Source organism: Triplophysa dalaica, chromosome 3 (assembly GCF_015846415.1).
Source record: "Triplophysa dalaica isolate WHDGS20190420 chromosome 3, ASM1584641v1, whole genome shotgun sequence".
NCBI classification, from domain to species: Eukaryota; Metazoa; Chordata; class Actinopteri; order Cypriniformes; family Nemacheilidae; genus Triplophysa; species Triplophysa dalaica.
In genome coordinates this window covers 17,750,247-17,777,966 of record NC_079544.1, presented here as the reverse complement: position 1 = coordinate 17,777,966, position 27,720 = coordinate 17,750,247, and the positions used below count along the sequence as shown (strand labels likewise).

Below are 27,720 nucleotides of genomic sequence, written 5' to 3'. Positions count from 1 at the left end.
CCCCTATTTTGTGCAAATAATAGTTAGTTGACATCAGCTGTGTCTGTGTGTTAGTGTGTGTGTGTAACACATTTGAGTTTATTTTGGATCAGTGCTGCTGTGGTTTGTGTGCTCCCCAAAGACCACATTCCGATTTCTCAACCGCTTGCCAGCTTCAGTTGAGATCGAAGTGTTCTTTGGGCTGACTAGAAATGTGGCACTTAAACCTGGCCTGTTTGTTTGTGCATGTTTTGGCTGAACACACAAAGACTTCTAGTGGCACCAGCGTACACTGCGCTTTTAATTTCGAGTGTGCTTTCTTTATGAGTGCGTATGCTGTGTGTGCGTTCACTTTGTGTGTGAGTGCTGTGTTTGGGCCTCCATATGGAGATATTTACTCAGATGTCATGACACTGCTGTGGAAAATCGGTCTGTAGATCTGAAACCACAAAATCTGTGCTGAGCCGGCCTTTGTATCTTACAGGTACTCCCACGTACTCCGAAGAGAACCGCAGGGGGCGAGGCCGTGCTTTGTGACGCCCCTCCCTTCAGGAAGAGCCGGGACAGAGAGTGGGAGAGCAGCTGAAACCTCTTTCTATCCCCCCTTCTGGGCCGGGTAAGGCTTTAAACACACACTGACTAGAACAAAACAACCCTGCAGTGATCTGTCTCTCTCTCCTTCTTTCTCCTTTTCCTTCTCATTGATTCCGTAGGAGCCTCCGTGCAACTGGAGATCAGACCAGAGTGCGGATTGGAAGTAAGCGCTGGAAAACACGCTGACCCCCAGACCACATTTACCCACACCCATCCGCAGATTACGAGCCCCTCTGTGGCCGGGGCATGCCATCGACATTATTAATGGCTGCTAAATGTGGCTACCTCAAGGTCCAGAATAGAATAAATATCATTCATCACCGTCACAATTCAAACACGGAAGACAGATGAGTATTAAAGTACATTCTTTTAGCCAGTGGGGATAAGTGCAGCTTGTGTGTATACTTGGAAGAGATATGTGTAACAAGAGGGGGAAAGTGAAATATTTTGACTTCAAGAGAGGACGTAGAGGGCAAACACGCTGTTGTACCAAAGAGCATTCAGCGTTCTAACACACGGGTTATAAAAAGCCATCACAACCTGGTTTATTCACACTCGAGGACCCTGAAAAGACACCACTTGTTGACCAAACTTTGATTGATTTACTTAAGGGTGCGCAGTTGTTTTTCTCACATTTAACACGGCCCGCGATCAGCTTGTCTGCTTTTCATCTGCACATGTTCGGTATAGAAACATCTATTCAGTCTGCTGGATGATGTCATTTTAGTGTTTGCTCATCTGCAACAAGTTGCTAAAATGTTGCCTGTTGGATGTTGATGAAGATTTTCTTTGACATTAATGGTTTAGAATGCATGTCTATCTGCTCTTTTTAATATTTATCACATGTTTGTACACAAATATGACACTGCTATACAAATAATGTAATGCGTTCCAGATGAGATTTCTGCAGTGCACATGTGTTTACTCACCAGCATGCTTGTCTCAGTTGTCTCTGTTGTCTCAGTTGTAAGAGACAGCAGTGGTAGTGAAAATTGTATACCTCAAATTTATTAATTGCAATGGTAGCATTGCATTCATTGGCCAGCTGCTTCATCATTTTATTATTACCATTTGCATTCCATAGAATCCCTTATGAAAATAATTGTTAGCCGTTTCTCAATTCCAAGAACACAAAGAACGGATTTGTGTTCTTGAGTAGACCGGTATTGCGAGGCAGCCTCGGAAGAACGAACTTGGATGGACACGCCGCAGTGACTTCTGGGACTTAAAGCGGATACCGTAGGTCACAAGACCTACATATGATGCATCCTTGTATCGAGAACACATCCGGGTACTTACATGCGTTCTGTGTTCTTGCGTATCGGGGCAGGACTTTGACAGTTAATGATGTCACAGAGCGAGAACCTGAGGACACAAGACTGCTGAAGAACGCATATTGCGAAAAGGGCCTATGATTCTACCAACGAAAAACGGGATTCGAATGGGAACCACAAATAAACATATTTTCCTACAGTCAGAAACTATAGTTTTACCATGGTAACTGTCGTGAAACTATGGTTTTACAAATGGTAAACAATTCAGCACAAAAACATGGTTATTTCACCTTTACTATAATAAAACCATGCCTAATTTTTTTCAGAGGGATTTAGGTGCCACTCCAAGGGACAGTAGAGCATACCATGCTATTACCATTATATTTTAGTCTACTGTACCATGGTTTTAGCGTGCCAAAATTTGTTACACTGTTCAGCTCTTTTACTGTTTAAAGTTTAGTTTGAATCAGAAATGTTAGCTGTAACCAACGAAATTGCAGCCAAGCCTTTGACTCCTGAGCACAGTGTTCGAGGACCTTTTGCGGGCAAAGAAAGTCTTTCACTGTGGACTGTTCACCCAAAATTGGTCTAAAGAATTTTAATGGATTCTGGCAAATGGGAGCTAATTGGAGCGGAGTAGCGGTAAGGAAAGGTGGAGGGAAACAAATGGACTGTAGAAAGAGTCAAGTTTCAGAGAGGCACACTGAGGAGGATAGACACCATTGCAATTAAATGGAAAGCGAACTTTAGGAGAGCCTAAGGGAAGGAGGGCATGAGAAACAGTAGAATTTCAAGTCCAAGCAGAAGGCATTGCATTCCTTCAGTAAATTGCTGTGGTGGAGAACAAAGAAGATGCAAAAGACGTCTGTCAGGCTTTGGACTTTGAGATGCTGTAAATCAAAATAAGTTTCCTCTTGAACTTGTGATGCTTATAATATATAATCATCTTTCAGTGCTGTCATTGCTGAGTTGTCTGTTTAGAGGATTTTTTTTCTAATTGTGGTTGGTGTTGTTTATTGTTGGCAGTGTAGCTATGCCGAGTCACTATAAACATAAATAATATTCAAAAACTTGTGATGGAACAGCTTAGGTCTCCAGTGAGCCTTATACTTCGTTTTGACCAGGGAAAAACACAAACTAGTATTTCTATTTATTCGATTTGTTTATTTTTTTTGTGCAGCCCCTCCCACAGCAAATGGTCCAAAATAACACTTGACTGCTGTCTACAGTGTACAATACAATAGATATTTTCTTTCTTGCTTTGTGCATCATTTCAGCATATATTGAAAACTGAAAAATAATTCATGATAAAAAATTATATCACAGGTTCGGACAGTGTAGTTTGGATAAAATCTGATTGCTGGAGACACATGGGGCATTAGGGCTCTGCCGAGCTGTTGAGAGGTATTTTTAGAGGCGGGTCTTATCTTAACTCTCGGAGGCCTGAAACTTGGTCCTTCACCTTGCCAGGTCAGGCGCTGAAAGGGGATCGGCGGGCATCCTGGGAACCGAGCTAGTGGTGGAGCCAGAGGGGTCAGCGGGTGACCTCGCGGTGCGGCGGGGCAGGCCGCTGACAGTTGGACGAAACCAAGACCACCAACAGGTCTATTTTCACCAGTTATGCACACAACAATGTGCTTTGAACTAAAAAATAAACACAATCACATATGGGTATGTTTTTAATATTTTTTTTAATACTGTAGTTTTAACCGTTCATAAAATAATTTCTTGATTTTGTATTAACTTATTAATAATTTATATTTTTGTAAATTTTCTTAATAATGGACACTTTCTTAACTAGTTAAATTAGGCTGAATTCAGTTTTTGCCATTAAACATTGTGAAATTATACCTGATGCCTCAAATTTTAAATCATTATAATAAGCTTTCGGTGTCTTTGCTCAATAACTGATTCATTTACTTTTATTTTATACTAAAAAGTTACACTAAAATTTCCATAACAATTTAAACAAAATATATATGTTAACATAAAAAAATGAATTGTAATAAAGGATATATTATGTTAACACTAAAATAGCTATTGTAATATATATGAAATGTGTTCCATTAAAAAAAATATGTGCATTGACATTTACATTTTATTTTGGTATTTCTAATTAAAAAAATATTATTTTATTTGAATGTTTTGGGATATTTCATTTTATTTCAAGTCTTATCAAGGATCCAAAATTGTTGTTCTGAATCTCTGAAAACCTTTGTCCTGCTCTCTCTTTTTCTCTGATCAAAATTAACTAATTTGCTCTCGATTCAACCAAGGAAAAGCATATAACATGCTCCTCTGAAGGTCACAGTAATACCAAAATAATTTGTTTGTTTATCAGCAAGCATGCCAGCATGATTACCGTACTAATTACTGCAGTCAGTGCGTAAAATATTACCAAGTGTGAGCCATTCACGCTGCAATATTCATATCACAATCATGTTATTACTGTAAACGTGGCTCACTTTGCTACAGCAGTAATTAAAAACTGCTCTGATCACACGTATCTGTGGCAGCTTAGCACCGCCGCACTGTCAGTAATTAACACTGCCGCCCCGTCTCTCGCTTTCTTAATGAAATCACTCAGACAGATCATGGATTTCTCATTCATCTCAGCAGACCCGGCCCAGGGAAGTCACCTCCATAGCTAGTCGACCATGGGAAAACTGTAAGCGCGATTTAAAAATCTCTCCATCTATGTCTTTCTCCCTCCCTACTTATCTAAGAACACCGAAATCGATGCTAAAATTGAAGCTGTACTTTAAGCAAAGCAAAGCTTAAGCAGGATGTTCAAGAGGACGTAAGAAACCATGTAACGTAAAATGATACAGTATATGAATGGTTTTCACAGTGTAGCTATTGCAATATCTGGCGAATTGACTTGGAAAGGAGAGACTTTTCCTTGTTCCAAGCTCTGCTTAAAAAATCTATATGCCAAGATGAACAGATGGTATAGGGCATTGTGAACGGAATTCTGTACGCCGTTATGCGATATTTACATATCTAACTAGGTAGCCCACGCTCCAAGATCCAGTCAGCTGCTGTCTCAAGAACTCAAGCCCCACATCCGATGATTTATTAGGGTCCTGGCGCTGGTGAAACCCGCTACCTGGCTGCTTTCCGCACCGCTCTGCATGTGTGTGTGCTACACACGTGCGTGTCAGTTTGCTATTTGGCATGCGAATGTCTGTTCATTTCCATATGTCTGTGTTTGCTTGTCTGTGTGTGCATAAGTCTGCGTATGTTTATGCCTTTGAGTGCGTGTAACCGAATGCGCTCGTCTGAATGTGACCTCACGCATTGTGCCATTGGCACGGCAACCCTTTTGAGACAATAATATAGCTCACCGTTTTCCAGCACCTGCTGCCGGGTTTCTACGTCAAACTCTTACCTCTCAGTGCCATCGGACGTTGACTCTCGGACAAATGGCACAGGACATTTAAACAAAGAGATGCGAGGCACAGTTTTGAATTCGTTTTTGGTTTGGGTTAACGCTAAACAGTTATGGCAGCTCGCTTGGTTATATGACAGAGTACAGTATTCCATGACAAATCTCATGTCCCGCTGTTTGAGCAGTGGTATACATAAGTCACAGAGAAAGAGGTTATGGAGCTTTCTAGAATATCAGAATATTGTAATGTGTTTTGCAGTCACGGTTGACGCTCTCTTTCCCTTTCATTTCACATTAATGCTGTTTTTTCTCTTTCCAGACGTGAGAGCTGCCCGGTGTGATGGGACTGTAATGCCTTCACCATTCAACTGCTTACTTTTGAGGTGCTGCGCTCTTACAGCTAGATCTGCAGCCATTGTGCCACATCCGAAGCCTGCTTTACTGCTGAGGGGTTGTGGCTGGCACTAGGCTGTTATTTAAATCTCTTAAGAAGTAAAGAATTAGTAAATAGCAGCCACACTACAGCAAACCTTGAAACCCTGTGGCTCACCGTCCACACCATTGTGGGATGTTTGCCAGTGGAGGTCTGGAGAAATAAAGAACTGGTAGTTTCCCTCTTTTAAAAAGCCATCACACTTTGGGATCGTTGATTTTGTGGGAGCTTGTTAACGTCCGTGGGGTTCGAAAGCCCTCCAGTCCTATAAAGCCAATGAAAATTGGTGGACATGTGGGACGGAGTCTTCACAACAGATGCCCTGTTCAGCAGTACTTTGGGACTTTGTGTCAATTTACATAAAAACAGCCCAAACTCAAGTCGAGTGTAAGATACATTGATTGTTGGGTATCTGATGGCGTAGTTGGGAAAACATGAGGGACTGCAGGTGATTAGGAGCTCTTACGCTATCCATTGATTTCTTTTCTGAGAGGGAAAAGAGCGGTTGAGATGGTAGAGAAGGCTGATAGCTTTGTGTTTGATTTGCAGTCTGGAATCCATTCACACACTCGAGGGAAGGGAACGGGACTCTATCTCGAACAAAAAGGTTTTGGGAGAATTGTGCGTAGAGGGAGAGAATAGGAAATGTGATTCATTCCTCATTTTTATTAGAGAGAGGAAGAACGTTCTATGTGAAATGATCACCGAGGTCTTTTGGGTAGAAAGATGGGTGGTTCAAACAAAGAATCTTCTCTCTTGATTTGGTTCCTTTGAATTGCTATAGAAACATCTAGTAACCATACATCTTTATTAAAGATTGAAAACCAATCAATCTCTTATTTTATTACACTAGGTCACATCTCAATCGTGTGAGCTGAGAGTGAAATAAATGCCCATGTTGTATTTTATGGCTCGTGTGAAGATTTGTAGCCGCTTGGAGAAAAACTGCCAAAATCTCTCTTCTTCAGTTTCTTTGTTCCTTTATCACAAACACCCACGCACTTCACCAGACTGCTGAGCCCGTCCTTTTAATTTGGCCCGCCTGCATTCGTATTTTATACATCCTCAACTACATTTTAACAATCCGTCACTCATTAGGTGTTTGCATATGTACAAGATGTGCACATTAGCGCAGAGTGTCGTCTGATATGTGTATACATTGTCTGGAAGATTCCAAGAGGCCGTATCAAAGAAGGGGAGAGTAGATGGCGTCCCATTCGAAGTTGCCAATTACTGACCGCAGTGTCCCTTGGGGGTGCAGGATGCACTCTGTGTGGAGGCCTGTGTTAGCATCGCACAATACAGATGTGTGGGCAGATGCCATCTGGGGCTCGGAGAACAAAACAAAATGTGGGGGCGCCGTTCAGGGAATCCAGGAAGAGAATGGAAAATTATCTGACGGTAATCAATCAAAAAAAAGTGACACAAATGACCAAACACAACGGCCTCGAACAACACACCCGTCTTTTAACGCCGCCTGTGGCGATTCTCCGCCCACTAGCTATAACGCGATCAATAGGCCTTCGTCGATGAGCAGAAGCGATTGGTCGGTAACGCTAAAAGCGGGGCGCCTCCTCGCCTGCTAATTGGGCCTTTATGATTGCGCAGTCTTTCGTGCACATCGAGAAAATAAAACGCCATTCTCTTCGTCAAACTGAGTGACAATCGATGTTGGGCAACGCCAGATGCTCCGCCCGAATTCATTATGTTGGGCGAAATCGTTTCGCCGGAGCAACCGCATGACCACAAAGCGTCTCGATTGTGGCCCTAGAGACGAAGTCTTGAATGTCACCTGCTCCTCAGTCTAATGCTATTACATTCGAGAGGCCCCAAACGCATATGGAAAAGAACAAAAACGTAGCTCTTCTGGCCTATACATAAACAGGAAGTGCTAGCCATGGTCGGACGAAACTTGAATGTTAAAGTCTGAGCAGACTGTGGCCCGATATTCAACTAAGGCGAGGGGAAAATTATACTACAGCCTAACAAACTGACTTTGAGTGGTGGGAAAGCAGCAAAACTTTACATGTAAGCTATACTGAGATCATCACATCAGTCATTAAAAAGATTAAAACAATGCAGCGTTTCCTCATTTATAATAAATGTAATGTGCAGTCTTTTTCTACTTTTCATGGTCACTTCAGCTAAAAGTGTGTGTCTTAGTTAACTAAACATGTAAAATTTATATCCATTGTCCTTTTCATTTCAGAAGTGCTCAACACTGCGCTACACTAAACACATGAGGACACGGACACGGACACATTTATATTATAGGAGAACTGAAGAACTGGCAGGTGGGTGTCCTGGTTATCTAGCAGTAAAAAGTTCACACTACATATACAATGTAGCTTATGTTAACTTAAACATACATGTCTGTTTTATATAGAGATAACAGATTATTTATTTAAGTTTCGGAACAAAAACAGTGCGCTCTGATATCTCTGCGTATCCCAGACATGAGCATTTATCTTCTAGTGACACAACAATGAAGTACTACCCTTGTTAATGTTGAAAGTATAAACATTGACTTGGCTCTTTCAGCTCCGTCAGCCTCAAGGGCGGCACCAAATAACTCAGAGAGTTACTCTCCCTTGCAAACCATCCATATGCAAACACGTTGTTGTCAAAGTTGTCAGCACACTGTCAGCCCCACCACCCGTTACAGGATGTGAATTGGCTCATCAGGTGGGCCACATGCAGTAAGCCATTGCGATCTGCGTGCATTTGCGGCTATTGATGGTTTTCAAGGATGGAGAGGCGCGTTCGGTGCGCAGATCTGGTTGTGGGCGTCATGCATACGGTTGATTGACAGGGGCATGGAAGGTCGTGAAGCGTAGGCGTATATTGTAAAAAGGCATAAAGGTTCACGAACTGACATCAGAAACTTCTTTATGCAGCATGAAATCGCAAAACTTAAGCAGATGCTTTTTACACAAGTCTGGAAACTAAACGTGATGTGAATACATTTTGATGCATTTTTTATGATTTATTATTATCAATTATTAAAACATTTTCTCCTGAATAAATGATTACTTAGCATCGACTTCATACACGACATGGCCGAATTACAGATAAAAATACTTCCACGATTGTGAAGTTGAATTGGAGTTGAATAAAGTGTAAACTCTAGGCGGCGCACTTGTTCTTCATACTATTGGTGTTGTACATTTTAACTTTTACTTGCATGCCCAATACAGCCATTTGTATGACGTACGCAGCAATAATTATTATGACCAGGGTATTTCCCATATATTACAAACCCTGCTCTATATGTTATATAGGCTCTGCATTTAAAACTCTCTCATTCTCTCTTTCCCACATTGCGCATGCAATCTTTAATGGTTTGTCTCTCTCTCTCTCTCTATTTTTTTTTAAGTCTTGGAAAAATACTTTCTAGGCATATAGAATTCTTCAGATAGGCTAGCTGATGAAAAATGGGCTAGCTATTTACCCGAATAGAGAGACTGTTGACTTTTGGCGTCTCGCTGTGACATCGCGTCAGGCAGGCAAGATCCGCCCCTCGGCGGTGATCAGAGCGCTCTGCGCATCACACTCTCAAACGCTTATTCCACTGGGATAGACGCAACTTCGGTCCGTGCGCGGAGCGAAGGAGACGCACACCGAAATGACACCAATGGCTGCGCTTGTGTTCACGGCGACTTTTGCGCTAATAATTTGGATACCGACTTTCGCAATAACCGCACGGGTCTACCCTCCTAACGAAGGTAAGGATTTACCGAAGGAGCGCAATTTATTCAAGTTCTTGTCTTTTGAGGTTACGACTTGGGACGGTGTAGAGTGCCCCATGCTCTATTTCTTATTGCCATCTGTTTTTCCCTGGGACTTTACTAAGTCAACGTAAAGGAATTATAACATTTTACACTAAATCTCGTTGGGCATCTCCAAGTGTCTGTTGTTCTCGTTCCCAAATCCGCAGTACCGATTCCAAGATTGCGCCGTTGTTTTCATCAAACGAAGTTCAACACGGACTCTATAGGACTTGAACACTCACACTGTTTGAACACATTACAAATTTTATTGGAATTAACAGACATCAGCGTCATGAAATGTGTACGGATAGCCACAATGGAAATTATAAGTTACGCGTTGTTGACATCAAAGAACTGAAGGAAATTTTTGCTTTATTTAGGCTATTTATAGTCTTTTTAAGTTGTCGTTTTTAAACGCAATGTAAGAAATTCGCTCATCATAATCGACAAAGACGCGCAAAAGCATTGCGGTCTTATTGGACTAATAGTCTCCCAACTCATGAAACTATCACAACAGACGGAATGCATGCTTTTGTTTTTTAAGGTTACTATTTGGTCCGTTTTTAGAGGACAATATCAAAAAGAGAAAGCACTATTGACTTAAAAGCGCTTTTCAGGGCCGCATTCAAATAATGAAGTGTGTCTAATGAAACTGCGGGCAAATCTTAAACGCTTAAAATAGACAAAATACATACTGTGTTGCAAAAATAAAATTACTAACTTACATTGATATATGATGCGAACTGACTATTTTTAAATTTCTAATGCATTTATTATGCTTAGTCAATAGTCGATTCTGTGCTAATACGTGGTCAAGAAACGCGTATGAAAAAAATGTATTTATTCCAAATGTAAGTGTAAATTATTGAAGTATTAACAGGGCATTTATATAGTTTTGCTAATTATATTATTGTGAATTAATATCAGGCCTAGATGTCCGGGGGCATCGAATGTAAGCCGTTAGTTGTGAACAATTGTGTAGCCATTGAAACAACTTGTGACTTAAAAGTTAGTTTGATGTATGATGGATGCTGGACGCTGATCACCCATCATCAGTGATTGATGCCATGTTGTCTTTCCGCAGTGACGCTGCTGGACTCGAGGACCGTGCAAGGCGAACTGAAGTGGGTTGCGAGTCCGACGGAAGGAGGGGTAAGTTCAGAGAAGGCGAAAGATAATGTTGCTTTTAAATGTTTATTTGCGTGGAAAACAATCGCCTACGTCTCATTATGAGGTTATTGCTTTAAACATAGTCTTGGGAACCATATTCACACCGTTGAAAAAACAGACAAGGAAAGTGAGCCTTTTTGACCACAACGGGGACTGCAGTGTAAAAGGTGGAGAGAGGGCCTCAAGTCGTTTTAAAACCTCACCGAAAAGTGATGGAAAACAGCTTAAGAGGCGACACGGTATGCAATCAGTAGTTTTTGCATTAGCACACGGAGACTAATGAGATATACACAATCCATAATTATAAACCCCGACAGCTGAAATGGCTTCGTTCTGTATAATTTGATGCTTTATAGGCTACAGACTGAGAAACGACTGGAGTTTAAGTGCTTGTACTCAGGATAATTCATTTCTAAATTATATGCATTAAATAATATTCATTTATTTATGTCATTTATGGGTTGCAATCTAAAAATGAGTGCAGATAGAATTATTATGTATGCGATCTAAAATGAAGGACCGCGAATTGTATATTTAATTCGCGCATCGTTTATTAGGAAAGGCCAACAATTAATATTTAATTTAATATTAAATAAAATTACGTTTGTATTGCCTTTTTGTTAATATTTTACATTAGTAAACTACATAAGTATTATTGTTGTTAAAGGGTATTTTTTCCTTTAAAAGTGTCTAAAGGGGTTAGGGTTAGTGCATGCATTTATTAAAAACTGTGCTTGTAAAAAAATCATCTAAATCGATCTATTGAGCACTGTGTGAAGTAATTTATGGGTTTTATTTGATCAGCGTTTTGTTAAATTAGGTACAATTAGGCTTCCTCTCTCTCTCTCTCTCTCTCTCTCTCTCTCAGCCCAGTTTGCTTGGTTTCGGGTTTAATAGTGAACTTGGCATTTGAGGAAATGTAACCTCGCACAACCAAGCAACCCTTTGCGGCTTTATCTCATCAACACGGTTGATTGACAGGGTCCCGACTGAGCCCCCCCTCACGCAATCAGGCCAAATGTACAGCTTTATCTGCATGACAGCTGGGATTTCTACACTTACGACTTACAAAGAGTAAAAAGCAAGAAGAAAAGAAGGCGTCATTGATCCTGACAGGCCTTTTCAAAACTTTTCTTCGTCGCATACATCTCATTTTAAACTCTCACCAGCAGGAAGTATGTAACTCTTAGGCCCGTGTTATTACAATAGCCTAATAGAGGATTGATGGTGACCGTGAAGATAATGTTGTAAATGTTTCTAGGCAGTGCATTTGTTTAGAACGTGTGCACGATTGCTGTGGTCGTATTCAAGAGTGGAGTGTTAAACGCAGACTAACATCTTACACCATTTGCAGCAATCCATCAAGTCAACACCTACCTCCATAAAACATCTGTTTTAGCTGGCTTAAAAGTTAGTCTAAATATTAATGTTCCGAAATGGCCCTCGTCTGGGATGCATTCTTCGAAGCATTTATTTGTATTATGGCTGTTTAACATTGCTTTTAAAATCATACCACTCTGGTTTTGCTAACAATCTTATGTATTTATCTTGTATATTAAATAATACTTCAAGTTTTCAAACAATAGAGTTTATTATGCGCTGTGAAGGTTAAGTGTTTAAAAGTTTACTTGTCTAAAGCTTTGGTGCACCACATGCGAATACTAAGTGAACAGAATTTGGCAGATGTGTGATTAAATTCTCATTATCATACCGTAATCAATTAAATCATTGCGTCTTTGCAGCTGTTTGTTTGTGTCGAATATCTCCAGCCCTGGGCCTTGAATTGTGTGCACCTGCCGAGACAAAAAAGCCTCTCCGGCAGAATCTCTATAGGCTTACTTACCACTCTGTCTTTCTCTCTGTCTCTCTCTCAGTGGGAAGAGGTGAGCATCATGGATGAGAAGAATACGCCAATCAGGACGTACCAGGTATGCAACGTTATGGAACCCAGCCAGAACAACTGGCTTCGAACAGACTGGATCCCTCGTGGTGGAGCCCAGCGCCTCTACATCGAGATCAAGTTCACCCTGCGTGACTGCAACAGCCTGCCTGGAGTCATGGGAACCTGCAAGGAGACCTTTAACCTTTACTACTACGAGTCTAACAATGACAAAGAGAGGTACATCCGGGAGAACCAGTTCTCCAAAATCGACACCATTGCTGCCGATGAGAGCTTCACGCAGGTGGACATAGGAGACCGCATCATGAAGCTGAACACGGAAGTAAGAGATGTAGGAATTTTGACACGGAAGGGCTTCTACCTGGCATTCCAGGATGTCGGGGCGTGCATCGCCCTGGTGTCCGTAAGGATCTTCTATAAGAAATGTCCCCTCACCGTACGCAACCTGGCGCAGTTTCCCGACACCACCACGGGGGCGGACACCTCATCCCTAGTGGAGGTGCGGGGTTCCTGCGTTGACAATTCAGAGGAACGAGAGGTTCCCAAGATGTACTGCGGAGCAGATGGAGAATGGCTGGTGCCTATAGGAAACTGTTTGTGTAACCCTGGCTACGAGGAACATGGAGGAACCTGCCAAGGTAAGAGCTCGAATAACCCGCTGGCTCAATTCGGTTTTACTCTTTGGTTTCTTGCAGCCTTTGTGTGCTGAAATGTGCCTGTTGCGATTAGAGATTTACACACCTCCCATACGGAAAATAAAATAAACAAGCCCAGATCGCCCAGCAGTAATATATTCTATAATTTAAACCTGCAAGGTGAGAGAGCGGTGAGATCATTACAACTGAAGTTGGTCCAGATGCAGTTTTTCCCCTTAGGGATGTGAGAGTTGACTCAGATGTAGACAGCTGGGCACTCGGCAGATCACTGCGAATTAAGCGAGTGTTGCTATTCGAGAGGTCTGGTTATGATTATGAATCGCCTTGTTTGATATCAAAACACCTCCCTGTGGATCTTTGCATGAAAAATGTTACCGCTAATTATTTTGTTGGAGCAACAGCCAAGTGGTTCATGTGCGGAATCCACTTAATTAGATCACGGACGAAGGCTCTCGCACCCTTTGCTTTGTGTCTTTCTCTCGTTCTCTGCGCTATCTCTCGAGGGCATGTGTGATGGTTTTCAGCTCGCATTGAAGGCTGGAAACCTGATTGACAAATGTCTGAAAGAGCAAGGGAGATAAAAGAAGAAAAGGAGAGTATCAGATAGGTTGTCTCTGTCACCAGAGGGCCGTTTCTCTATCGGTGCGTTGGCTATGATTCGCAGCATCCGTCGTCAGGCCATACGGCAGTAAAGCGGTGATCTAGTGTTTGGGGTAATGCTGAGGTCAGTGCAGGCAAAAAAGGAAGAGCCATAGGACATATAGACAGTTCGAACACGCCCCTTCTTTCTTTTTGTATGAGTGTCTGGTCTAGGAGAGGGTCGTTGCAGGGTGATAAACAGCCAACTGGCCAGTCTACGGGCTTTTATTTATGAGCGCTATCTCAGCGGGCTAATTGCATGACAAATACGGGCTGTAATTTAGGGCTGCTGTGGGCTGAGGGGGGCAATCGCTGTTCGCCGCGGGCGGTCTCCCTCAGTAGATTGGTTTGTGTGGGTAGTTGTCGGGGTACGCTGGGAAAGGCCGTTCTCAGAGAACTGGACGCTTTTCTTGGCCACTCTTTTATTATGGGAGCCTGCTGGCAATGACCAGTTTCCTCACTCGCATTCTCCACTTCTCCCCCTGCTCTCATTCAGCAATGTTAGAATAAAGAAAGAGGCTGTAATTTTCTGAGCAAAGAATGCCATTTACATGCAGACATTTAGTGCAACGCTCTACCTAAATCACTTCAGGGCCTGCGACAATGATTTCATTACTCTCAGATATTTGAGAGAGCGCATTTTTAATATTTCTGAAACCTCACGTCTGTGTTGGCAATCGCAATCACCAAAAGTTTACAAATTTAATTTCCCAGCTCTCTGCATCATTTAAAAACCCCACAAAGTCCCAAAAGCTGATATTGCTGAGGATATTGTTTCAGTATTCCAGGGCGCCTATGTGCCGAACAAAGGATCGGCTGTGCTAAAAAATTGAAAGTTTGCAAACACTTGATATTTGATATTGCACACAGTGTGAAGTGACCAAACATCAAATCGCATTATGTGAAGTATGTAGAGCTGAGGGTTAAAAATTGCTTTCATGAATATGGGAAGACCATTTTGATCTGTTTTCTTCTCAAGCGTGGCCTTGTCATCTATGGCTGATTAAGCCATCAAATGCTGTTTTCACTCCGGCAACTGACAGTTGTTGCCTCATTCAAGAGGGTTCAAAAGGTGCCTCTCTCTCCCAGCATGGAGATGAAAGTCACTATCTGTTTAATAAGTCTGTGTGTCGAGGCCAAGCCAAAGGAGCGATGCATAGGTTCACCTTCAATGTGATGGCGTAGGAAAGGGCGAGAACTTCCTCAATGGGGCGTCCACAGAACCTTGTGACAAAACCCATTGAGCCTAAGGGATACAAGCCCTGTACCCCAGGAGGCATCAATGGACCCTATCCCCAATTGTTAGGGTGTTGGAATCAAGGGTGGGGTGAAAAGAGAGGAACACTAGACGAGGGTCAAGGGTGATCTTTGGTTTTATTATTCCCCCTCCCCAAGAGACGGGGGTCATGGCCGTGATTGATTAAGACGTCAAAATTTGACAGCTGCAGCCTAGGCAGATAGGTTCAAAAGCAGAAAGTGAGACAGTGCCTCAAAACACCCGACTTTTTGGCTGGATGAGACAGAAATGTGATTTTGGGGATTTTGTGGCTTTTTTCCTTTGTAAGCGTTTGTTGTTTTCTCACTGCTCATCTGCGGTGTCGAGTAGGAGGTGAGGACAGAAAGGAAATATCCGCTTGTTAGTGGGCGTCCGACGAGCTGGAGAAGTGTAAATGCCCACTGAGCTGCTAGGATGCAGAGAAAGAACAGCACAGTCTCTGTGTTCAAATAGACGTTGTAATCCGTAAACAGTATGTAGTGAAACAGCACATCGGCATGTGGAAAAACCCAGCCAGCGTGAGACAAAAATGTACAGAGGTATTACTTGAGAAATATATCGTAGATTCTACCTACAACACTAAAATGATGGTCATTTTAGGTATTATTTGACATACCTTTAAGCTCCTTTGAAATACGATGGTGTATGAATATCTTGGTTAGGGTGAACACAGGTACAGATACATTTCATTCTTAACAAGTATTTGATGTGAGTGATGTAGCCATTTTGGATCATATTTTAAAAATAACATTAATCAGTTATTGGTGTGGCTCCCTGCATTCATCCTACATAGACTCTTTGTATCAAGGCACCATAGGACTATCTAAATAACATTTGTTTTTAAAGGGCACTAAGATGAAACAGAGCTACATTTAAGTAATTAGAAAGGAAAAAAGGTTTCGAAAAGGGGTTGAAGAACAAGAGCATGATGGGAATTGTGTTAATATGATACACTGAGCTTTGAATCAGAACTGACAACAGCTTGCGTAACCGGAAGAAAAACGATGCTTGACAAAACATTGTTTATGTATGCAAGCCGAGATCTCAAGAGTACGGCGCCTGTATCGACTTTACCAAGCAAAAGTAAATTTTTGTTTGTATCACGCATTAGGCAAATTGCCGTACTTAAGAAGTTTTATTGATTCGTTCTGCTCACGTTTTGTTGTTGTTTAAGTACACAATTATTCTTTAATGCAAACTTTGCACCTCAGCACCTGTGTACGTGCGTGTAATTAGTAAATTTCCCGCGTCATAATCACAGGCAGGTGTATGAGAATCATCATCCTCAGCTGTGAGCCGTTTTTGTGCTTTTCTTCGCCAAACAATAGCCACCGCCTGCCAAAACGTTCTTACCTATGAATATTCATCGCTTCCTTTTTCGCTTTTGATGGCAAGCGCATATGTTGATTTCTGTCACAATTCTCCTCAGTTCTACCCTAGCTCCTGCATCGTCCACTGAATGGACTGTCAGCTGTCCCGGGAAAGAGAAAAACAGGGAGAGAGAGAGAGCAGGAGAGAGGTGCCCTTTGATATCAAACAAATCCGTCATTTGCATATTTTGTGTGTCCGTGAAATGCAAAGCCAGCAAACTTGTCTCTCCGAGACAATGGGCGGCTCGTCCTTTCATTGGGTCCTCTTCTGCATCCTGTGATCATAATAACATGCTGTATATGTTTGAAATCATTTGGATAATACGATTCGGGTGATTAAATCTAGATCTTTCCGGTCCCGATGTGCACATTTCAACAAAGCATGCAGAGATCTTTGCCGCTGTGCGTCTTCGGCCCTGTTTGTCAGTATGTGCGCGATTGCTTGCTCATGTGTGTGTTGTTCTCCTTGACCTCTCGCTGTCCGTCATCATCCTGTGCTCCCAAACGGAAGCTCCCCTGCCAGCTCGCAGCCCTTCACTTGTCATGTTGTGATGGAGGCCGTGGGTGCAAAACGGCCTGAAGGACAAGAGCTGGTGGGAGGGGTGAGAGATGATAGTGAGCAGTCCAACTGTTAGCGGCAATGCTAATGCTATGATACATCACTGTAAAATGCCACCTTGTAGGGCTGGGAGGGGAAAGAAATTGTGTTTGTTAGTCATTATGTTACGGAAGGATATTCTAACGGCAAGAATCAGTTTTTCCACATGAGGAATAAAGAAGGTTCCAGCATTGATCGAAATATTGAGAAAACGAAACTTAATGTTATAGTTCACTCAAGAATAGCAAATATTTTTTCACCCTCATGTGGTATGAAACATGTACATGATTCTTTCATATGGGAAACATAAAATAAGATATTTGGAGAATGTCTCAGTGGGTTTGTGTCCATACAATGGGATTCAATGGGGAGTGTTATTTGGTTACCAAAATATCTTAATTTGCGTTTTGCAGGTTTTGAATGACATGAGGATCACACAGTATTATTGCACTGTGTCCCAGAGATTTTTAAGAAACACATGTGGATAGTTTTACTCTTTTTAGTGTCCTTGATAAATTCATTAAATTTCCCAAGAAAGACTGTTGAAACTACACTCTAAGCATTTTCCACTAATGCGATCTACCCCGCATCCCCTTTTGAGAAATTCTGATACCGCTAGTCTCATCTCTCTGGTGTTTAATTATTTTTTAATTACGCCGTCTGGCGCGCGTTCATTACTGACAGTCTGGATGTGTTAAATCAGAAGAGCTGAGCACAGATCTCCAGTGCAGTGGTACGGACGGCGCTTTCTCAGCGTCCGCTTGCCAGGGCAGATATCTTTTCGAGTGGATGAGGCTTATTGACTCACTGCTCGAGAGTCCCTCCACCCCATTCTCCCTGATTAACCCCGGATCCATTTAGCCGTTGCTCCGCACACATGCTTTATGCCAAAGGGTTTGTGCTTATTTGACGAGATGTCCATCAACGGCATACGTGAGCACCCAACCAGTTTATTTTAACCTCCCCATCATTTAGCACGGTTCGTTTCTCTTCCTGCACCATACATGGAAACTTTAAGTTGGCTTCCTCCCCGAAGAGGTCGTAGGTCAGCCTTGGGTGGTGTCAGCGGGGAGTTGAAGGCAGGGCGGAGATGGAACCAATGGAAGACCCAAGCCATCGCTTTTTCCCCTGAAAGAGTTATTTAAGATCCTGACCTGTTTTATGCAACAGGCCATGCTTAACTTTACAGTCAGAGCGGCTGCTGAGCATCATTGTCTTCGAATTTGATTAGGACCCTGCCAAAATTTTCTTTGTACAAACGCACCAGATGGAGCCTGTGAATGCATTTGTGATTTTTTGTCCTAATGAAGCGTTTATGAAGACATAATATGAATGGTTTGATTCAGGATGATGGATGCCACAAATTAATCTTAGTGTTTCCATTTCAATCTCAATGACAAAACTTCTCTCCAAAGTATGAATGGCAGGAACTGAAATGAGTCTTTGTAAATCTGTTTTCTCTCACTTCGGTAAATATGTGGACGTAAATGGAGATTGTTCGTAAAAGCACACAAAAGCAGTTTTTACAGCTCCGGACTGAGAGAACACTCCATTGCGCAAACATTTTTACTCACCAACATACTTGAGGATTCCTGACTGAAGTGCCCTTTGGAAAACTCTCCACTCGCTTCTAGAAAGAGCTTTGATAGGACGTCAGTTAACAGATGTCAATTAGCCGAGAGTGTGTCTACGAGAACAGGAGCGGGAGGAAAAACAGACTTAGTAATAGGATTATTTAGGGGGTCGGCAGACCTGTTTCCACAAAGCATGGCAACACTAGTGATTAGCCCGGAGGGGTCACGGCGGCAAATTCACAATGCACATTAATACGGGTAATTATTTGGAGGGGTTGAAGCATGGCTGGATGTAATGTCCTCCATTAGACTCAAGGGTTTATTTCTTTTCCGGGGTTTGCTGGAGAGGATTGGTCTCTCAGACCAGCAGCTGTGGAGAAAGCCACTCGGTTTGTCACTGAACACAATTAGTTTTGACTTTATGTCTTTGTTAGCGCTGCAAGAACGACAGAGAAAAGCGGGAGGGGAAAGATGAAAAGCGTTTGCTGAAACACTTCTTTGGACCTAAATCTCACGGAGGAATTTCGTTAGGACATAAAGGAACGAGAGTGTTATATAGCAGCATTAAAATGTAGCTACACGTTGGTTAGCAGTTTTATTCGTACTGAATATCACAGACTTTGCAGAATTTGCATGAGAATAGCTCAGCTGTTTTTAAGATAGTGTACCTTTTATTGTAACAAGCAACTTTTTCGAAAGTAAAGTCTTGCATTGATTTATCTTAGCAAATTGGTTTTATTGGTGTTTTGCGCAGATGTATCTGGTCATGTTTTTTTTTTTGTATGCAAGGTTAATAAGGTTGTAAAATCATCTCCTAGTTATGCATTTCAAACATTTTCCACCTAAAACAACAACATGTTTACCTACATTTAGCTGCGTATTTGTTGCTCCTAGTGGCGTTAATATCTTTTTTTAACAAAAGCTAGCTTGACAACAGTTCAACTACTTGAAATTATGAGTAGCTTAGAAAGTCTCAGTTTCAAAGTAAAAATGTTTATGTTCCCTCATATTCGGAGCATGTGATAGAAGACAAAAACAGTGTATTTTACCAAGTGAAAGAAGACTGTAATCTGAGAGGTTTCTTTTTCATACCCTTAAAGTGGTTTTCCATTTATTCTGGCTATTAACCTTACGCCCACTACATGAAAAGATTTCCTTACAAACTTGCTCCGTATTTCACAACAAGACATACATTTAAACCAATCCGTTTAGTTAGTGTTTAAAAGACCCTTAAAAGATTACAGTGTTATGGTTACGTCTAACACATGTAGCATACAAAACTAAGCCAAGTGTGTTTCTTTTAAGAGAGTCCCATTTGTCTGCTGCATTTGTGTCGCTTCCGCAATGTACACAAACGCGTGCGCTAGATCACACCTTTTCCCTTACTTGTGTTTGCACTCTTTAACCTTCAAAATCACATGTGACCCAAAGAAAGCAGACTTTTGAAAAAAGATAGCATTGCGAAGTGCAGTTCAGTCATCGGTGCTGTAGTGTTGACAAGTTTACCCTTTAATGGCCCTGCTGGATGTTAATCTGAGATCGTAGAAGTCTTTCTGCTCGCTCACCACCTCATTCACACACACACACCTCCGTTCTGAGGCACGAGCTTGTGGCGACAGCGAAACACACACAGCCACACGGTCTCCGACGTTTACCAAACCCCTCACAGTAACCACAACCCATAATCTTTTGCATGCATATTCTGTATCTCGAAGGAATTCCCTCTCTGTGTCAAATATTGGCCCGCTGCTACGTCACAGACCAGAAACGTCCGCCAACACATTCCTCGTATTAAAATCTTTCTTTTGCTTGTTTTTACAGTAAGTTGTTACTGCTCGCTTTGGCTCTAAAGTTGATTTGTCTAATCATAACGTAAGATTTTATCTCTTCAGTTTGAGATTTTTCATTCCCTTTTCTCCCCAGCACAGTGGTCTCCATGTCATGAGCTGGTCTTGGAGGGTTTTTTTAAAGCACAGATTGCTCGCTAAGCGAGAGCGTCTATTCAGCGGGCAGCGCAGTGCATTCTCCGTGTCTTTGTGTGGCAGCCTCCCTTTGAAGGCCCTTGGCTGAGAGGAGGTGGGGGGACCAAAGCCGACAGCGAGAACATTAGCATCTGAAAGCTTCCTGAATCAATAAGGGCCTTTTCTATCTCTCTTTTTCCCTCTCATTCGAGATCTCCCTCTCTCTCGCTCTGTATCCCCATCGAGGGGCCGTGACCCTCCCTGGCATCAGCCAGCACTGTACAGACCATCGCATTTGTCAGTGTTCACCGTGTTCCTTACTGAGCGACTGTGGCTTAGGTGCTGCCTTAATAAGATCATTGTGCGAGAGGAAGAGAACTCAAAAACTGATGCTTTAACTTATAGACCTAATTCATTCTTAAACAGAACACAAATACATGAACGCGTCAGGATCGATGTTTGCAGGAGAGCAAGTTTGTTATGAACAGCAGGTTGATCGGAACTTATAGGTTGTTTTTGGTAGGAAAGCAAGAAAAGGAAATTATGGGAGAAAGATAAAAAAAGTTCATAAAAAGCTCTCAGTAAATGTATAGCTTTGTTTTACAATATGTCCACAATTTTCTCTTTTGAAAATACATAAGAAACATTTGACCTGATCTCGAAGAGTAAAAAAAATGTACACAGTTTTTCAGAATCAGTTCTGATCTTCAAGCTTAAGGGTTTCTCTTCCATTTTGTCTTCACCATGAGCTGTCTGAGCACGTCCCACTGTTTCTGGCTTCTGCCCAGCCCAGAGTAGCCCTTTGCAGTCTCTGCGGGCCGTCCATTGAGCAATACAAGTGGATCAGACTCGACCCGTCCTCGCCAGTGTCAGCTTTTCAAGAGAGCTCAACCTAGGCAGGGTTCACACCGAACACACCCGCTCTGACCCCGCTGCAGAACTTAATATAGTATTCCTGTGTCGGCCCGAGGTTCCTGCTGCCAAGCCTTCTCGGCGCGAGTGCTATTTGTTAATGATTGTAAAAGTAATCCTGCCTTTGGGTCTCGGTGATGTGTTGAAAGAGACAGACAGGGCCGAGGGGGGAAAGGTTTATGAAGTGCCAGAAGTGATTGTGGGGCAGAGCTTTTGGAATGAGGGCGAACAGTTGGCTTTGCAGTGAGGCGACAATGATTTTCTGCCTTTTGGAGTGAGGTTATTATGATCACAAGTGAGAGAGGAGAAAGAGAAAAAGATGAGGGAAGAAAATAGATTTGAAAAAAATCTTATTTTTTTATTCAGTTACTATTGGTGTACTGTTAGATATCATAAGAAAACACATCTTTGGCTAAACTGTACCTAACATTTACACTCGTTGAATAGCAGCTCCTCCTTGTTTACTATGCAGGAATTGTAAGGAATGTGAGACGTTTGGCCCCCGCTTCTCTCAGCTGGCCCTCCGCTCTGAGGATACCAGACAAGACAATACGCTGCATTTCTAAGACACTTTACCTCCACATCCCTGCTGCTATCTCATCCCTACCCCCACAGCGGACAGAGAGAGAGAGAGAATTTTCTTGTCACCTGCCTAAGCAAACCCTGCTTAAAGAACTTCCTGAAATGCTGTGTGTAGGTGGAGTCGCTGTCTATCAGATGGGAACCTCTGGCTGGGATCTTGATATGAAAGACCTACCCCAGAGTTGTTGTCTATGCTGCTTCAGGCCCTCTTTCTTTCCTTTATGCGGTTCCTTATATAAAACACACACACACACAGTTTGTACAGCAGATGGCCATGTAATGGTGTAGATCTCTCGCACGTAAAGGTTAACACGCGTCCTTTCCGTACGTTCGCCTCTAGCTGTATTGGTATGCTTTACTTCAGTAAGACCTTGGGATTGTCTTCAGAAAAGACTTAGGAAAGTTTTGACAGGTAGGTGGATCAGAGAGTGAGAGAGGGCAGTGGAAGGGTACATAGAAAAAAGAAGAGGATAGAGAGAGAAAAATACAACCAGGGTGAATATAAAGATTAAGGAAAGGGAAGCTTTGGACCTTTACTGACATACAAGCTTCTCTGGTTTTGACACACACACACACCCAGAGACACTGCGGCAATGACCGATGTTTGCATGCAGCAAGAGGCTCATGGTACAGTATATCAGGCACTGCAGATATAATTAATAAGCAGAAGGCGGAAACCGATCAATGAGGGAATTGGTGTGTTCGTGCTGGTGGGAAGGGGTGATAATGATCTTTCGGTTACTGTGTGTTCTTCACTTCTTTTGAGGTTCATTCAGCCATAGCATCAGATTAGTGTGAAAGCAACATAAGAAAAAAGTTTTGAGTTTGGGAAATGTTATTGTCACTGCAGAGTATACTGTTTTCCATTCACTTGCATTGGTTACAATAGAAGTGAATGGGGGGCCGTGCTGTTCTGTTACTGACATTTTTCAAAATATCTTCTTTTGTGTTTTGCGGAAGAAAGAAATTCATACAGGTTTTTATTGACAAGAGGGTAAATGATTACAGAATAAACACCCTTTAATGTTGATGCCCACAATCTATTTATGACTTTTTTGATACTGCTGTAGGTTACACATGTCTGAGACCACATTGAAAAAATTTGAAAATTAAATCTCAATTTAATTTGTATTTGAATGAGGTTTAAATATTCAATATTGAAAAGTTTGCATTGAAAATGTTAACTGCTATGTATAGAATTAAATAACTGTAAAAATGTAATAAGTTAATTGTATTTATAAATTTAAAAAATGCAAAATGAAAGTATTTTCGTTATTTGTCTGATTTAGATTTTTAGATTTTTTCTAAGTTTTTGGCATTTTACCAAGTGTAGAATGATAAGTGCAAAACGAAACTTTCACAAGTGAACAGTTTTACGTCATTCTTTATCACTTATAAGGGTTAAACCCTTAGTAAGGATCCAGTAAACAGTAAGGAAGCGCATTAATGCGAAAACATGTACTGCATGTCAAGGAAAATCCCTGAAATTCCAATGTGAACCTGGTAGCTCGCGGGATGATGTGCGCGTGTGTGTGTGTTGGATTAAGCCGCAGTTGATCCTCCCATGCAGGGCTACAGAGATAAGCCAGCGCCATAAAGGTGTCATAAATATGTAAGCCATTAGGTCATGTCAGCCCACGGTTCTTCACTTTGACTGCCTTCGAGCATGTATGCTTGTGTGGTTCTTTTATCCTTCGTTGTTAATTTGAAGAGCAGCCAATTTATGTTCAAATTTTACCCCAGACTTCCAACGTGGGAAATTGTGAATCAATTAAAACCGTGAGTTTCTCAGCTGCATAATTATTGTGATGCATTGTGGGAATATGACGTCTCGTCGCACACCGCTGATATGCTCAGGGTCTGAGGGGAACCGACATGTGGTGGCAGAGAATAAGATGGACAGATATGGAAAGAGTAGAAGAGCGTTCGTCTCACTCCTGTGTGTGTGAGAGAGAGAAATATAACCTGGCAAAGTCAGTGTAGAATTTCCACTCGGACACACACACACACACGCTGAAGACCACCCAGTGCCGAAAGCTCCTCTTATTTTCCTGTCCCTTTCTTCTCATTCTTTCCACGTTTCCTCACATTTCTATTTATTTTTCCTACAATTTTACCTCTTTGTCCACTGTTTATTTATTTGCGCTTGTCTCAATGGAAACCACTGGCCTCTATTTACACGAGTATCATCAAAGTTCTTCCCATCCGAACATCCTCGAATTACATGCATCTAATTTAGGCTCTTTTGTCCAGGCTAGGACGTCTCTCAATACTTTGTTGAATTCCATAACGCATTCATTTCTAGCACAATGTCTCGCTTTTGTCCGTCAGCTCCACCCTTCGTTTTTATCTCTGTGGAGGACAACAGGTGACTGTTTTAAAATCCGAGGCTCATAAAACGCATTCAGAGCTCAGTCTGAGATGATGTCCTCATTGAGGAGAACATAGTCCTCATGCTGAACGCTAGAACGAGAGCGCTGACCCAGAATATTAGGGCATGGGCCGGTAATTACGACGCTATTATGTGATAGCCACTAAGCTCATCTCTTCAATCATCCACCGGAGTGGACAATGAGACAGTGATTGTCTTACTATTGTCCAGCTCAGTGGTCATAGGCTCCATGGAGAGGGAGTGGGGAGGTCAGATCGGTAGGGGGGCGCTGGAGATGTATGTGGAATGGAAACTGGGAGCTGTTAGGGGTCTTCGGGGACCTACAGTAGGCTGGAGGACTTAGAGAGGGAGGGGACAGCTGGTCGTCCTCCATGGGTCCCTGTCTGAGAAAACACTTGGGCACTTAAGCAGGTGGAGGGTGTTAGATATCTTAAGTGCTTGAGAAAAGTGCCATACGTCAATGAGTGCGATCGCTTATAAACAAGACTGAAGCGCTTTGGTCGAAAGTCTCCTGAACACACCTCCAAACCCCCACTCAGTTTTAAGCTTCCCAAGAATCTTTTTCAATTAACTCCGTCCTCCAGCCGGCATTAGGATAAACCAAAGCTGATCAGATCTAGCCTCCATCACTAATTCCCATCCTTCCTCCTCAACGCACGGTAATAAAGCTGGATCTCCTCCAGAGGTCACAACCCAGGGCTTCATCTTCTCCCCCCACTGTTGTTTTATGGACCCTGTTTAGAGAATGACAAAATTGCCTTAAACTCCTTTCTGGAGATCCACGGTAACTCTGTCTTGATCAAGCGTGCTATTGCGGCTGATTGCGAGTGATTGGCCCCTGGGTAGACTGTGATGGAGAGAGGGACCTGGAGAGATAGAGGTAAATGAAACGGAGAAAAGGAGGAGAGCGGAAGGTTGCGAGTCCCCAGGGCGAGCACTAATGCGGCCCCAGGGTTCCTGTCACTTAGGTGAAATTAAAGAATTGGCCAGGAAACAGAGAAAACGAGTGAAGAACATAGAAAATGGGGAGAGTCTGATGAGGACACACTTGTTTGAAGTATTGTGGGTTTTAAAGTATCTCTTGACCCTCCAGACTTTTGTCCGTCCTTCATATTTTTTCAAGAAGCACAGTATGAGGTTACAAAATCACATCCAATCAAAACACATTCAAGTTTTAATATAAATCTATTATATGGACCTATGAGATTTCAGTGTGGGCGGAGCTACTGGACAGATTTACTCCTGTTGTCACAAGTGTCAGATTTTGAGTATGCAAAATTATTTCACTCCCTGCAGCAGTGGCGTTCAATAGGATGTCACGTTCCAGAGCTTCCAGCACCCGCACATGTTTGCAAACCCACATGCTCGCATATCATATACATATGAATGAAAGTGAATGGAACGAGTTAAGTGTGACTGACATTGAAGGCTTGCCACCGTCTTTCTGTGGAATGAGGGCGTTTATGTTCTCTCTATACAGTATAGCTTATTTGTCTTAGTTGCCTTTTGTTCCTTTCCCATTATGCTTTGCTAACAGCATGTATGATTATCGCTAAGAGCATTATTATGATTTGTTACTCCTTGACGTGCATTTATATTGATGGGGCCTTTTAGGGAAACACATCTGTAAACTATAGAAATCGATAAAGTCTTAGATAAATGTCCTAAGTAGCATCACATCATTGTTGTTCAAATCTGTATTTATACGGGTATTGATGGCCTTGTAGGGGAAGAATGTCAATAAAAGACCTCAAAGCACGCTTTGTCTCTGTCACCATACTTGGGAAAATATGTTGTGTGTGTGTGTGGCATTTAAGAGGGAGGAACAGCACAAGAAGGAAGTTGATAGACAAACAAACAAAGGAAGAAAAGAATGAAGAAGGTGGAGACGGGACTAAAATGGTCGAGATATAAAAGAAAGCTGACTAACTTGAAAAAAGAGATTGAAAGGAAAAATAGAGCTGGGCAAATGCGTTCTGCAGAGAGTTTAGAAACAGAGAGAGGGGGGAGTGGCTTGTGTGTTTGGATTAATGACAGTGCATTCCTCCGGTATCACTTCCTCTCATTAGACTGTCATAAAGCCGTACGCTCCGGTCTTTCATTCAGACATTCCACACCACTCTCATACAGTGTCCCATACTTTGACCTGCCAGCCGCGCACACATGTTTACACACACATTGCGTTTATGAGAGCTGGAGCTTAATCGAAGCAAAGCCCTAAAACAAGCCAAGCATTTTTGTCACATGCAAATTATGAGATTAGTGTACCGGGAAATGTTGAAAAGTTCATGATCATTAACATCTCAATTCGTTTTTCTTTATTCTCTTGCAGCTTGTAAGATTGGTTCCTACAGAGCGTTAGCTACGGACGACAGCTGCTCCAAATGTCCGCTGCACAGTTACTCCGTGAGGGAGGGATCCACTTCCTGTGCCTGTGACAAAGGATTTTTCCGGGCTGAGACGGATCCGGCATCGATGCCTTGCACACGTAAGTGTATTTGACACTAAACATTAGTGCTGTGTATGTGTGGGCACAGATCTACTTAAAGCAATATTCACCTCAACATTTTATTTACTAACACTCTTGTCATTTCAAACCTGTTTGACTTCATTTCTTCTGCACAAAAGATGACATTTTGAAGAATGTTGTTAACCGGCACCCATTCACTTGCACTCGTTTTGGTGTCCATAAAGTAGAAGTGAATGGGCGCCAGTGCTGTTCGGTTACCAACTTTCTTCAAAATATCTTTGTGTTCTGCAGAAGAAAGAAATTCATGCAGGTTTGAAATGACAAAAGATGACATAATTTTCATTTTTGGGTGAACGATCACTTTAAGGGCCATTCACAACGAGAAACCAAAATTTTGCTGATAACGCTATATCAGCATGCGATGTAAGTAAGCTTGCACACTGCATTTTCACATTGTAAATTAAAATGAAATTTGTTTATTTGTTTTTTTAATAAAAATTGTCTTTATAGTTTATAATTTTTTTCTTGGTGTGAACCATGTTTGTGATGGTTTGATTATTGTATGTTTGTTACACACAAAAAAGTTAGATGTAAGGCACAATTTCTGGGCTGCTGCTGTCTTTTTGTGCGTGTGCACGTGTGGTTACGCACAATTATTAAAACTCGCACACCCACGTAATAATCAAAAGTTTGGCTGTGTGAAAAAAAACCCTAGACGAATGAGTCCGCCCTGGACATGAGTAATCATTAGACCAGGTCAGGGCGTATAGAAACACATA

The 27,720-nt window shown here is 42.1% G+C and overlaps 1 protein-coding gene across 8 annotated transcripts in view; it reads left to right on the top strand.

Moving 5' to 3' along the window:
- The first annotated feature begins 470 nt into the window (after window positions 1-470).
- epha4a (eph receptor A4a) overlaps window positions 471-27,720 on the top strand; it is a 43,676-nt gene continuing 16,426 nt past the window's right edge. For 2 of the 8 annotated variants that reach the window (XM_056741789.1, XM_056741781.1), the window contains exons 1-4: window positions 9,239-9,396; window positions 10,526-10,593; window positions 12,486-13,149; window positions 26,804-26,959. In XM_056741789.1, coding sequence (XP_056597767.1) covers window positions 9,297-9,396; window positions 10,526-10,593; window positions 12,486-13,149; window positions 26,804-26,959 — 988 coding nt within the window. In that variant the 5' untranslated portion in view covers window positions 9,239-9,296. Of the gene's footprint in view, window positions 596-692; window positions 3,451-5,557; window positions 7,966-9,238; window positions 9,397-10,525; window positions 10,594-12,485; window positions 13,150-26,803; window positions 26,960-27,720 lie in introns of those variants that run through there. The other 6 variants (XM_056741821.1, XM_056741804.1, XM_056741813.1 and 3 more) reach the window with 6 other exon arrangements.